This window comes from Cervus canadensis, chromosome 2, assembly GCF_019320065.1.
Source record: "Cervus canadensis isolate Bull #8, Minnesota chromosome 2, ASM1932006v1, whole genome shotgun sequence".
In the NCBI taxonomy this organism is placed as follows: Eukaryota; Metazoa; Chordata; class Mammalia; order Artiodactyla; family Cervidae; genus Cervus; species Cervus canadensis.
This window is the reverse complement of record NC_057387.1, coordinates 98,556,506-98,570,161: the sequence shown is the minus strand read 5'-3', so window position 1 is coordinate 98,570,161 and position 13,656 is coordinate 98,556,506. Positions and strand designations below refer to the sequence as shown.

The 13,656-nt window shown below is 37.2% G+C and overlaps 1 protein-coding gene across 4 annotated transcripts in view; it reads right to left on the bottom strand.

Annotated features, from left to right (window-relative positions):
- FOXJ3 (forkhead box J3) overlaps positions 1-13,656 on the bottom strand; it is a 141,152-nt gene that overhangs the window by 94,152 nt on the left and 33,344 nt on the right. For all 4 annotated transcript variants that reach the window (XM_043461694.1, XM_043461693.1, XM_043461696.1 and 1 more), the window contains exon 3: positions 1,916-2,240. In XM_043461694.1, the coding sequence (XP_043317629.1) occupies positions 1,916-2,240 (325 nt within the window). The remainder of the gene's footprint in view (positions 1-1,915; positions 2,241-13,656) is intronic.

Here is a 13,656-nt window from a genome sequence, read left to right as displayed (position 1 = left end):
AAGAAAGCTGGGACCAGGATGCTGGCTTTCATTCAAACTGCATTTATTAAGGCTTACTAAATGCAAGTACTATGCTGGGGCATGGAGTAGAGGAAGAGATAAAAAAAAAATCCCTTCCCATAAGGCACTTGGTTATCTGGCACGGTACAGAGCACATCACTGGTACACAGTAATTCAGTAAATGCCTTTTATAAATAGACTCAAACAAAAAAGACAAAGATGTTAAGACAGGAAAGCTTAAGAGAAACAAGTGTAACTACCAGCTGATGGCAGCTCTGTAAACCCCCTTCTTCCACAAGCACATAAACAAATATACACACCTCCATGAAGCACACAAGTGGATAACTCCTACATAAGAATATGAATGCAACACGTGCAGATACAATGGAAAGTTGAGTTATCTGTTGCATAACATAAGTTAGGCAGGTAACTAATCTGAAGGTTCCTGAAAAAGCTTAGGTGAGGAGGTCGGACTTCTTAAAAAGGCAGCTGATTCTAGAGCTGGGGCAGGAAAGGTGTAAGATGAGCCTGGAACATCTCGTGGAGTCACAAAGTTAAGAGGTAAACAAAAGAAATGAACCATGTATCAACAGTTACAGGAGCCAACTTGTTAAGAGCTCCCAATGGCAAAAGCAGCACCAATTTGAGGAACAAATAATAGCAATACAAAATATAAATATCCATGAGTGCCAACTGTCACAAACAATGATTTAATGAATGAATAAATAAATAAAAGGGGAAGAAGGGACAAGCTTTTTTTTTTTTTTACAGAAGAATCCCAATTAATATGGAAGGAATAAAGGAAGAGAGAAAATCACAGCTAGAGAACAAAATCTGCTGTAATGATCTACCAATGAAAGCTGAAATAAATAAAGTTTTAAGGAAAAAATAGGTACTTGCATGCCAAAGTATCTCCCCCAAAACATTTCATAATTTACAAAGTCATAAATAGTAACTTTATAGTGGAGAAACCTGACAGACACCATCTTAACCAAAGAACCAAGGTCAACATTACCAGTAATAAGATAAACTGACATCAAGTTCCCCCTGATACGACTGATATACAGAAAAGGACACATCACTTCTGTATTATCCCTCCCCAAAATGCACTACCCTCAATATAATCAAGAAAATAGCAGATATATCCAAACCGAGGAACATTCTACACAATACCAGACAAGTACTTTCCAAAGTGTCAAGTACTCTTCAAAAGTGTCAAGATCATTATAGGCAAGAAAAGATGAGGAACAGTTATAGATTGGAGAAGCTTAAGGAGACATGACAAATGACAACAAAATGCAATGTGGGATCCTAGACTAGATCCTGAAATGAATCCTGGAACATAAAAAGACATTAGTGGAAAAACTGGTGAAATCTGAATAAAGTCTGTAATTTACTTAGTAGCTAACAGTACTGCTTAGTCAAAAGTATTAATTTCGTTAATGGTTGGTTATATAAGGTGTTAACATGGAGGAACTGGTTGAAGGATATTGATGAACACTTTGTACTATTTACATAACTCTTCTGTAAATCTAGAATTCTTTCAAAATAAAGGTTTTTAAAAAATCTCGGGTCATGAAAACAATACTATTTTCAATACTATGTTGGTTTTTTTTGAACCTTAGAGACTCAACTTACCTGAACTGTAGGTACTGTTTTCCAGTGAATGCTACATTTTCCCTACTTCCACTTTATGCTATGTCAGCCCTCTAATATAATAAAGTTCTAACAAATTAATATTCTACCAAAAATAGTTATTCATTGAATTAAAAACATTTCTTTTACATCCTAAAAATTACTAGTAATCAGAATTTCATCTTTAATTACATAAACCTCCACAAAGCTTTACCTTCAGTAGAAGCTAATACTGTTCCTGTTCACAGTATAAAAATAAAAACTTAAATAAAATCCTTACCTTCCAACCACTGCCAGCCTCTCTATAATACGGGAAGTTATCACAAATCCACTGGTAAATCTCACTCAGAGTCATTTTCTTTTTGGGTGAGCTATTAATTGCAAATGTAATGAGGCTGGCATAACTGTATGGAGGTTTCCCATCTTTGTGCTGTTGGACTTCTTCCTGGTCCAGGGTTGTATTTGGGTCAAGGAGTGCATTCTTCTTGGAAATTCCTGTTCCATGTGCATTTTGTGCAGCATCAGATTTTTGGATGGCTGCTCTCATGGTGAGCTGTGGTAACCAGTCCATAGATGTTAGGCTGCTCTCCAGTTCAGATGTCATCCTGAAGGTAAATAGACTCCTTAGTCAATATCAAGGAAAGAACCCCTGCTTCTCAAAATATCCAATATTCACAAATCTAGGAGTTCCAAAGTGAGGGAAAGCCTGAGTTAAATCTGGAGGAAAAAGATTGAGCATATTAATGACCAGACAGAATATTTAAGGGATTAACATTTCCAATCTTTTTTCTTAATTTCTTCCTCTCCAAAACACAACAAATTTGGTTTGAAACTATCCAAGAGATAGAAAAATGCATACACACAAAGCGATTTTTATGTCAGTTTTCTTAAAACAACTCTGTCACTTTGAACAGAGAGACAGGATCACAGTACGAAAAAAAATCTGTCTGCAGTCCAGCTCTTTACTCACCAACACCACAGGCCCTTTTAAAACTTAGGACTACATATCTGGCATTTCTTCTACATAAATTTTAGGGAAATCATATAAAAGAATACCAAAAGTAAAGTGTAGGCAAGAGGTCAGAGCAGTAATTGAGAAAGAGGCACAGGAATTTACATGGAGGAAAGAAGGTATAGCTGAGCAGGTGGGAGGTAGGAACAGCAAAGCAGGGTAGACAAGAATAGCAAGGAGGCAAGCTAGCTGGGGGAGTTGACTGAAAAGAGGAATGCAAACTCAAGGACACCGATGAAATACAGAAATGGAGAATGGGCAGCACCATGCGGTTAAAAAAAAAAAAAAGTCAAAGAATAAGCTTTAAAAAAACTAAGATCTGGGAGTATAGGATATAAGAGATAAAGTCACATAAATGAAAAGCTGGAAAAGAAGCATTAAAAACTCAAGGACAGCCTTACAAAAACATCCAGTAATCTGGATTCTGTAATCTATTTCTCTCCAAGGCTGAAAAATTTCAAACCATTACCATTCAAAGAAGGAAAAAAGAAAAAACAACACCTGCCAGGTTAACACATATTCTGGAGAGAGAAGGAAGCTGCTCTAAGAATGGAAGATAAAATATAGAAACAAAGCTTGACACTTCACACTAGCATAGCTAACTTTCAACAAAGGGTACAAACTTTCCTACCCTGGGATCAAAGAAGCAGGAAAAGTGAGCCTGACAACAAAGCAGAGAGGCATGAAAGACTTCTAACTGATATGAAAATAAAGGAAAAAAGAAAACAAAATAGGAAACTTAAAATATCTCAGTAAAAAGAAAAAAATTGTGGCAAAGAAAATCCCACATATACCCTTCATTCCAAATGACCACAGGCAAAAAACAACCTACACTTTGTGCTTAGGATCTGAACTTCTGGAAGGCAATGTAGAACTGATAAAGAACACAGATTCTAGAGTCAAGCAGACGAGAACTCAAGTACATAATCTACAAGTTACTATCTGTGAGACTGTGAAAATGTTAGTATCTCTAAACCGCAGCTCATCTGTTAAATGAAACAATAATAGTACCTATGGTTAAAATACTACTTTGAGAATTAAAAATTAAATGGGTAACTTACACTAGGAAGAAACACTCAACAAGTGTTAGTTAATAATATTGCTCTAAGAGTATCTAGGGAGGGTACTAATGAACCATAAAGTAAACAAGATTAAGCAATAGCAGTAAAATCAAGAGACAGCCATGAGGATTCTATCTGCATTACCAGATATTCTTTTTCTTATATTCTGATCAACAGTTTTACGTTTTTCATTTTCCATTCCCATCTCTACAAAATGCATTCCTCTGAAACCTGAACTTTAAATTCCTCTATACAGCACCTTCAGAGATCTAAAAAAAACCTAACCCTCCTGTTCTACAATCTCAGCCAGAAATGCCTGTTTCCAGAATGAAAGAAGTTATAGAAACTTGTGGAATAAGGAGCCAAGATAATTTAGAGATCACAGAATGTCAAAGAGTAGGCAAAGTACCCAAAGGTCAGAGAACAGTCGCTTCAATCTAAAGATGAAAAATTAATTCATACAAATAGTTAACAGTAGAACTAAAACCAGAGCTCAGAGCTCCTGATGCCCAATCTAGCAGTTTTTCTACCATACCTATTCATAATATTAGAATAATAGTATCTACCTCTTGCTGATATAAAGTACAGTGACTGGCAAACAATAAACAGGCAATAAATGTTAGCTCTTAGTGGTGGTGATGACAGTATTGATAGTTGCTGCTATTATTATTCACATTTTATTCTACAAGCATTGGTTATTATTAAACCAGGCTGTCATCATATTGGCCTCAATTAAGTCTCTACCAAATAGCTTTATTTTGTTCAAATTCCCCACGCAGCTAGTCACATTTTCAAAGATAATGTAAAAGTACATTGCAAACTGGAATATAACTGATATTGCGGATGCTCCCTATTGAAAACCATCTCTAACTTCTGTTTCCTTCCACCAGTGCCACTGAGACTTTATGAGAATCTCAGTAATAAAACATGAACATACACTAAGTACTTAATACTGTTATAACATTTAACAAGAATTTATAATTACACAAGTGTACAAGATTATCCTAGAGTAAAATTTTATACACACAGCAATTAAGATAAAATTTCTATCCTCCAGGAACCTATACTCCAACTAGGAAAGTCAAATACAAAAAAAGAGTTGAAAAAGAGCTATGGGTTCTGTAATGGTTCAGAAAAAAGTAGAAGACAACATGGGCTGCAGCCTTAAGAAACATAGAAGGAAGAACTTTAGCTAAGACTTGAAGTAGGTTAAGATCTAAATAGGCTGGGAAGAATTTGTGCCTAGTCAAAGACATCATGAGTAAAAAGTATTCCACTGTTGTGCTTATGTTTACTAGCTCTACTGTAATTTGAAGCAGACTATAAAAATCTCTCTTAAATTTAAAATCTGAAAAACTGGGTTTCTGTTTTCTTTGCTGTTTGTTCAATTTTACATATTCTTGTTGGGGAGATAAAAAGTGTCTCCATTGTTGCTGCTTAGGCTGGTTGCTACAGTGGTTCTCCACCGAGAAGACAAAAAAATGACCATTAGATTTGGCCAGATCATCAAGTAACTTTAGAAAGAAACCTCTCAATGGAATGGTGATGACAGAAGTCCACTTGTATAAGAGAACAGATGGTGACAGATTTAAAAACAGCATGAGAGGCTCTGAGGAATCTGGTTATGGAAATCTGGTTAAGAAATGTCAGGCCCTCATTACCTCACCTCATTCCCGAAGCTTCCTAGCTGGCCTCGTAGGCTCTGATTCCTCCCTACTAAGCGCCTCCAGGGTCCATGCATATACTCGAAAAGAAAAGTCAGCAACGTTTTCCTGTCATTGTGCCCAAAAGCTTTCAATGGTTCCTCTTCTCCTATTACACTAATTCTAAATGCCTCATTTTCAACTACTTTAGCTTTCATTAACCTTTTATTAATCCTTCTTGATAAATTCCTAGAGCAATTATAACCTCAGTTTGGCTCGACCATGCTGTTTTTACATGTACAATTACATGATAAGCTTTCTATCCTCACTTCCTTTTCCCCTACCTCCCCCTCCAGAAAGTCTTGTCAATCTACTCTTCTTATTCTCCATCTCCTAAACTGAACTAGATGTTACCCCTATAAATACTTCTATTACAGAACTTACACAGAATTAAGTTATCTTTAACTCTCTCATGAGGCCATGAACTCCTCAGAAGGAACTTTCTAATTCTCTTCTGTTCCTGCAATGCCTAGGAATACAGTAGGTAAAGGGTGCTTAAATGCTCGGAACTGTGACTATCCAATGAAGGTGTGGGTATGCTCCTCCCCAAACAAACAAGATCAAACATGTTTACAAGCTAAAGCAAGAGGTAAAAGAAGAGGACTCAACAGTATGAGGAAGGATAACCACAAGACTGAAGTCCTTTACGAGCTGGAAAAAAAGCATGACTCAGCACAGACTGACAAGTAGCACTATGCAGAAACAGAAAGCTCTACTAGAAGAGTAGGTAAAACGGGGAGATGGAAGCAAAGGTGAGATAATGTTATGTGTAGGATAAAGCAAGGCATGAAGAAATTATGTCCGAAGTTCTTAAATATATAATGGTATCTATTGCTTAAAAGGAGTTGCATGAGCAATTTTCTCTGCATACAATGAAAAGGTGAAGAGTATCAAGATATACCAACTCCACCCTAAGTCATGACACAGGAGGAGGAAGGGGGTTCTGACCCCACTTAATGAAATACTGCCACTGATTCCATCACAAATTCACATTTTAGCTACTTCAGCCTGTTGCTTGGCTTCCCTGTGTAATTTCCCTAATACCTGAGGAGTAACCAAAGCTTACAAAGAAAAAGTTCAAGACTTCAATAGGAATGAAAAAATGCGAAATGGGTAGAGATATTGTTGGCTTTCCTAAATGGACCTAAGAGGAAGATATCAAGGAAAATAAGAATAATGAGGGCTATGATGTTGTGACCTAGATATGCCTGAATCTTCCCCCTCCATTCCTAGCACTTGGCATTTTATCTTAAGACTTGGTATCATGTGAAAAACTGAGCAACTGGGAACTTAAAAGAAATCCTTGTAATTACCACAGCAGTAATTCTGATCACATGCATCTCAGGGGGTCAAAATACATATATATATTTAAACATTTTAAAACATAATTCCTGTTACTGTGTGTCAGCACTCAAGGCAATCAGAAGCAAGGTCGATGGCAGAGACCACTAACTGCCACCTAATACCTGCTGTGGCCTTCTTCCTTAAGACTACAACCCAAATTTTATTCTGGATACTATTACACCTTTTGCCCTATCCTGAATGTGGATACAACTGCTAGAGTGCCAACAGTCATCTTTGGCCATAAAGTGATCTGTGGAAATGGAAGTCATATGCTGAAGACATGGAGCAGAAAGAAGGGATCTGGGTCCCTGATTTTTTGGTGAACCAACTGTGAAGCTGCCATCCTAGTCCTCCTGAACTGCTACCTTCCAGACTTTTTATATGTCTGCTGTTGTTCAGTCGCTAAGTCATGTCCAACTCTTGCGACCCCATGGACTGTAGTCTGCCAGGCTTCTCTGTGCATAGTATTTTCCAGGCAAGAATACTGGAGTGCATTGCCATTTCCTTTAATGCCAAGTGAGGAATCGAACCCATATCTCCTGTACTGCAAGCGGATTCTTTACCACTGAGCTACCAGGGAGGTTTTACGTGTTTAACTACTATAAAAAGAACTCTACCAGCAGGTGAATGCAACTACTAACAAACATGGAATGTAGGACATGGAAGTGAGGTGATACAAGTAATAGGACCTAAAATAAGACACTCTCTTAGAGGAGTTGATGTGGTAAACATTAAGAACTCTAATACTGCAGGATGGAAAATTGGTTAACACTTACTAAAGAGTGACGAAGGATTTGGTCAAATTGTCACCCACTGTAACTGGAAAACAGATCATATGCAAACTGAGGCTATATAGCAAGTAGAGAACTACTATAGGAAAAATCGAGAATACTGGCATGTGTTGCCTCCTTCTAGTTAATTAAAACAAAGTCTTAAAAGAGAAATTAACTTCAATTAAGAGTTGCAAGCAGAGATGGAGAAAACGCAGATTTGCTAAGGGAGGTACTCCCTGCCTATGGCCTGCAGTTCAAGCTAAAAGTCCTATAATTTGAAGCCCTACATGGTTGGAAAAAAAAAAAAACAACCACAAACTGCTTCTGAAAGAGCAAACTGAAGTACCTGAGTGACAGCTGGAACACTGCAGCCTTAGCAATAGAGAAGAGTGCTGTCCTGCCACACAAAAGCAATGCTGGGAGGGTGCGGACTTTCTACCCAAGACTATTATTACCTCAATGGCCTCGCCAGAGCCATCATTCCCTCAGGATCTAAAAGAGGCGAAAAGAACCTGGATGGGGGGAAATACAGTCTTTATTTCCACTAACTTGTAACTGAAACTAAGCAATTTCTTTAATTATGAGAAGTAGATAACAAATCACAGTAGCATTAACAGTATCCATGACTCTGCCATCAACAAAAATCACTAATATATTCATATAATGTGATAAATGTTCCAGAATCTCAACTTTCTAAATTCACTACTTCAAATTTATGACCGTGTATTAAGATTTGCCATTAGATTTTTTACTTAATGTGTCAATTCAAAGATACACATATTACTGTTATAAAGTTATTATGTTGCTAATATAATTAATTGGTTTCTTTTATAATCCTAAGTATCTTATTTTATGAATTTTGAGACCTTATTCTGAGAAGGGTCCACAGGTTTCACCAGACTTTGAAGGTATTCCATGGTACCAGGTTAGAAGTTCCTGGGGTAAGTTTGGAGCACAGAGGGCAGAGTCTTCACATTAAAAAAATTCTGCCTAGGCATGTCCTTTGGCTCAAAGTAGCAAAAAGTTTAGAAAATTAAGCTTTTTAAAATAACTGTATGGGGGTAAGGGGGTGCCTAGACTGCAAAAGTCTCTTAGGCATCCAAAATAATACCCAAGCTAATCAGTAAGAAGTGAGCTATAAAGCTGTGCATTTCCCAGAAAGGGTATCTTCGCCCATACCCACCTCAGATGTGGCCACCGGGGATACTACACAAGGTGAGTCCCCTCAGGGGGCACAGGGACAATGCAGAGCCCAAAGAGCGGAATCAAGGAGCTTACTACACTGCCATGGAGTGAGGCTCTACCACTGCTGCCCAGGAGGATTTTATAATCAAGATGGCCTGTGACTATTTTGTGCTTCTCATTATCCCATTTTCTAACTAACAGCTTTTACTGCTTTTGTTCTATTCCTTCTCCTCTACCATAAACCAAGAAGCCACTCTGGGATCTAATCAAAGTGAAAGCACCCAGAGAACTTAGAATTTCAGCTGGATATAATAACTGTAAAAAATTCTAGGTTGTTTCTCTTGGGAAAGAGGGAAGGGAGTTCTATTTATAGGAAGAAGAGTACATGTAGATATTTGGGTACCCAAGGCATATTGCGGCAGAAACCTAAAAAGTAAAAAAATAATCTACCTACAGATTGACCTTATATTTTGGAAGCATGTGACATTAAAAAAAAATTTTTTTTCATGTATAACTGAAGCAATTTAAGTTATTCCAAGCAAAAGTAGCTGCTGTTATTTTTGAAAATTAGTTATCACATACCAGCAAAGCCAAAGTTTCTTAGTTCAATTTCAGCAAAATAACATAGCCAACATCCTACTTTAGAAAAGATATGGTGATTAAGAACACAGGCTCTGTTTTATGACTGAAAGAACTCAGGCTCTGTGACAACCTAGAGGGGTGGGGTGAGGTAGGGGGTGGGAGGGAGTTGCAAGAGGGAGGGAACATACTATACCTATGGCTGATTCATGTTGATGTATGGCAATAACCAACACAATATTGTAAAGCAATTATCCTTCAATTAAAAATAAATTAATTTTTTTAAAAAAAGAACACAGGCTCTGGAGCAAACTGCCTGTACTGAAATCCAAGTTCTTTCACTTTAAGTTATATGACCTTAAACAAGTAAATTAGCCTCACTATGCCTCAGTTTCCTCCTTTGTAAGGTGAGGATAAAAACAGTACCCACCCCCAAAGAACTGTTGTGAGGATTAAATGAGATATATATACAAACCACTAAGAAGACCTCATGCAAAGAGCTGACTCATTTGAAAAGACCCTGATGCTAGGAAAGATTGAGGGCTGGAAGAGAAGGGGGCGAAAGAGGATGAGATGGTTGGATAGCATCACTGACTCAATGGACATGAGTTTGGGTAAACTCTGGGAACTGGTGATGGACAGGGAGGCCTGGAGTGCTGCAGTCCATGGGGTCGCAAAGACTCGGACATGACTGAGCGACTGAACTGACTGAAGAAGAGTTCTGTAAATAAGCATTCAATAAATATTACCGATTTTCATCAAATTCCTACTCTTCAGAATTTTCTAAATTTTAAGTGACTGTCACTCTTACTCAGTGGTTTTAAACTGACATGCCCTAAATCACACAATAATCATTTATCAACCTCAATGGAAATGAGCCCCTCATTCAATTATTTACTCCAAAGAAATGACCCAGAAAGGGTTGCGTTTTTAAATTGTTTGTAGACTGCGTATGAAAATTGAAAATATGCTTTTCCCACAGAAATAAGATTCTATGATGAGGATTCCTGAAACAGCCCACAAAATCTTATTTATTCTATAAAGGAGTTCTAAAAATCCAAAGTTCTAAAAGTATAAAAGCCTCAGCTGGATATTTTGCAGCAGAGAGAAAGAAGTATAACAAGGGAAAAAAAGAAATAAAATTTTCCGTTTTCCTGGCATAGAACCAGTTTGTTCCTGATAAAATTCAATGTACATGGTTTACATCAGGCATACATCTAAATAGCATCTTTATCTTGGCTCTCCCATCTCACACTGACATAAGCCTCCAAAATTCATCCCTGAAGTTGGTATTATAAGCTCCAAAATTAATAACTTGCTCTTCTCTTCCAGTAAACACTCTCACCTTTTCAAAGCAGTTGATCTCTGCTCTATTTAGAAGGAAAGTGGACAGCATCAAACTAATCACCACTAAGGCATGAATGACTGAGCCTTTAAACTTCCAATGAATAATGATCTTTTTAAAAGACAAGCTACAAAAATCCTCACTAGTTTGAAGTGAGAATACAGGTGGGAAGAATCATAATTTAGGATAAGAAATCCAATACACAAATAGAACAAGTTCACAAGTCAAAACTCTTGACCTTCACAACTTTTGTTTCACCCCTATAATTCCAAGAATATTCACAACAAAGCTTATGCAAAAACTTGAGGGATTTAGTGAGGCAACTGCCATTTGCAAGCACAATTGTGGTTTCAGAGGTACCTATCATAAAATCAGAGATGAAAAAGAACCTCATTATATTATTTTTAAAAGCCCTGGTTTGGAGACCTGTTTTGGAGACCAACAATATTCTTTATCTCCAAGGGAAGAAAAGTTCACAAAAAGTATGTAGTAATTCACTGTGTTTGAAATAATAATATTTTAACAGGCTAATCTATATCTCCCTCACTACAAAAGAAAATTTCTTTAAAGTCTATCTTGGAATATGAGAACTGGTCAGAATTGTGATGATGACTCTAACCAGTCATCATCACAATGATGCTTCATATTATTTACAGTATTAACACCATTTGGGTTCCTTCTCAAAGTTTAATGTCCAGAACTCCAATAGGATCTGAATTAAGAATCATAATATAGTTACTGCTCTTCTCTAGATTCTCTCCAAATTACTCTATTACTCAAATATATAATCTGAGATTCATAAATTCATACAAGCCATACTCAAAGTTAGAAGTACATCTGAGCTAAAGCTTAGGAATCATACTGTCAAAATACCTTTATGCTATATATGTAATTTTCACCTTAAAAATATTTTACTCTACAATTTAAGGAGGAAAAAACAAATATTTCTGGACATTAACCACTGAACTACATTCTGTCATCATGTAAGTACTGTATTTTGCATTTATATTTCACTCTACATATTAGAATCTCTATGTGTCTTGAGTAGCTGGAAAGCTAATGAACAAGAATCTCTTTGATATAAGAATACTCAAAGGCATCTTTACATGTTACTTAAAAACCAAAACAGAATCTGCTATCACAATAGTTCTTATACTCAGTTTTTTTAAAATACGTGTATATGCAATAATAAGGGCTTCTCTCATAGCTCAGTTGGTAAAGAACCCACCTGCAGTGCAGGAGACCCAGGTTCGATTCCTGGGTCGGGAAGATCCGATGGAGAAGTCTTCCCCTGTGGCTCAGCTGGTAAAGAATCTGCCTGCAATGCGGGAGACTTGGGTTTGATCCCTGGGTTGGGAAGATCTCCTGGAGAAGGGGAAGTCTACCCACTTCAGTATTTTGGCCTGGAGAATTCCATGGGGTCGCAAAGAGTTGGGACACGACTGAGTGACTTTCACTTTCGTGCAATAATAAACGTCCTCTGCTGCTGCCGCTGCTAAGTCGCTTCAGTCGTGTCCGACCCCATAGACGGCAGCCCACCAGGCTCCGCCGTCCCTGGCATTCTCCAGGCAAGAACACTGGAGTGGGTTGCCATTTCCTTCTCCAATGCATGAAAGTGAAAAGTGAAAGTGAAGTCACTCAGTCGTGTCCGACTCTTCGTGACCCCATGGACTGCAGCCTACCAGGCTCCTTCATCCACGGGATTTTCCAGGCAAGAGTACTGGAGTGGGGTGCCACTGCCTTCTCCAAAACGTCCTCTGAGTAACATGTATTTACCCATTTAAGTGTTTATCCTGACCTCTCTGTAACCATACTGCTTCAACTCACCATATACAACATTTACTGGATCTCTCCATACACACTGCCTCCATGACATTATACCAATAATGTGGCATCCATGTTAGCAGAAGGTTAAAAATCATGGAAGGTGAGCCCATTTAATTTTTAAGTGTTAAGTGTGATATACAAAAAATGCTAAAGAAACAGCTTAAGCTGCTACATATGATGTTTATGGCTCAGTGGTCCTCAAGTATAGTCCAAACCCTTTAGGGGGATCTAAAGGATCAAAACAGTTTTCAGAGTAAGATATTATTTGTCTTCTTCATTGTCATCCTCTCAAAAGTGTACAGTGGAGCTGTTCAGATGCTATGTGATGGGTGTTATCAAAAGACACTGAATGAAGAGGCACAGAATATAATCCAGCTATCTCTATGAAGCCCGACATTTTAAAAATTTGCAAAAATGTAAAGCAACACTAATCTTCTAAATTTTTGTTCTGGAAAATACAATGATTTTTCATATTATGTTCTTTATGTTAACATATAGTTAGTTTACTTTATATCTATGTAAATTAATAAATATTTTAATTTTGTTTTAGTTTTAACTTTTCAATACAATCAATTTTGATAGATAAAAGTCACAAATGCATGCTCTTTGAACACTAAATAATTTTTGATACCAAAAAGTTTAAGATGCTACCTATTAACTAATATATAAATAAGACCTTCTTTTCTAAGAGCACATCAATCACTATCAATTAATATAATACATTAATACTGATTATCATTCTGTGGTATGAAGAGGTCTGAAGAGGATTAATTTTCATAGAAATCCCATTCAATGTAGGGTGAAACATTTACTAATAACCTGTTCAAATTGCTGCAGCATAGACTCCAGGGGAGAATTATCTCGCTTATTTCACTACTGGCTCATAAGGACCTTATATTCTTTGTTTCTACTTCTTGTTTCTTGCCATCCTCACTTTAAAGACTACCTTTGCTGTCTTTAACACCGACTTTATCTTCTTCTCCTTACAAGAAACGTCTTCCATAACGGCCACCATCTTTCCTCAGCAGAACTATTTCCTCCCAAGTGCTCAAGGAAGCCACAGTTCCTTACCATCTTCTAAAAATTTAACTGGTAATTCATATATATGAGCATCTGTCTTTATCTCAATGTTTAACCCATCACTAAGCAAATACAGGATTATCGACCTCTTTCCTCAACCTGTAAAGCACAA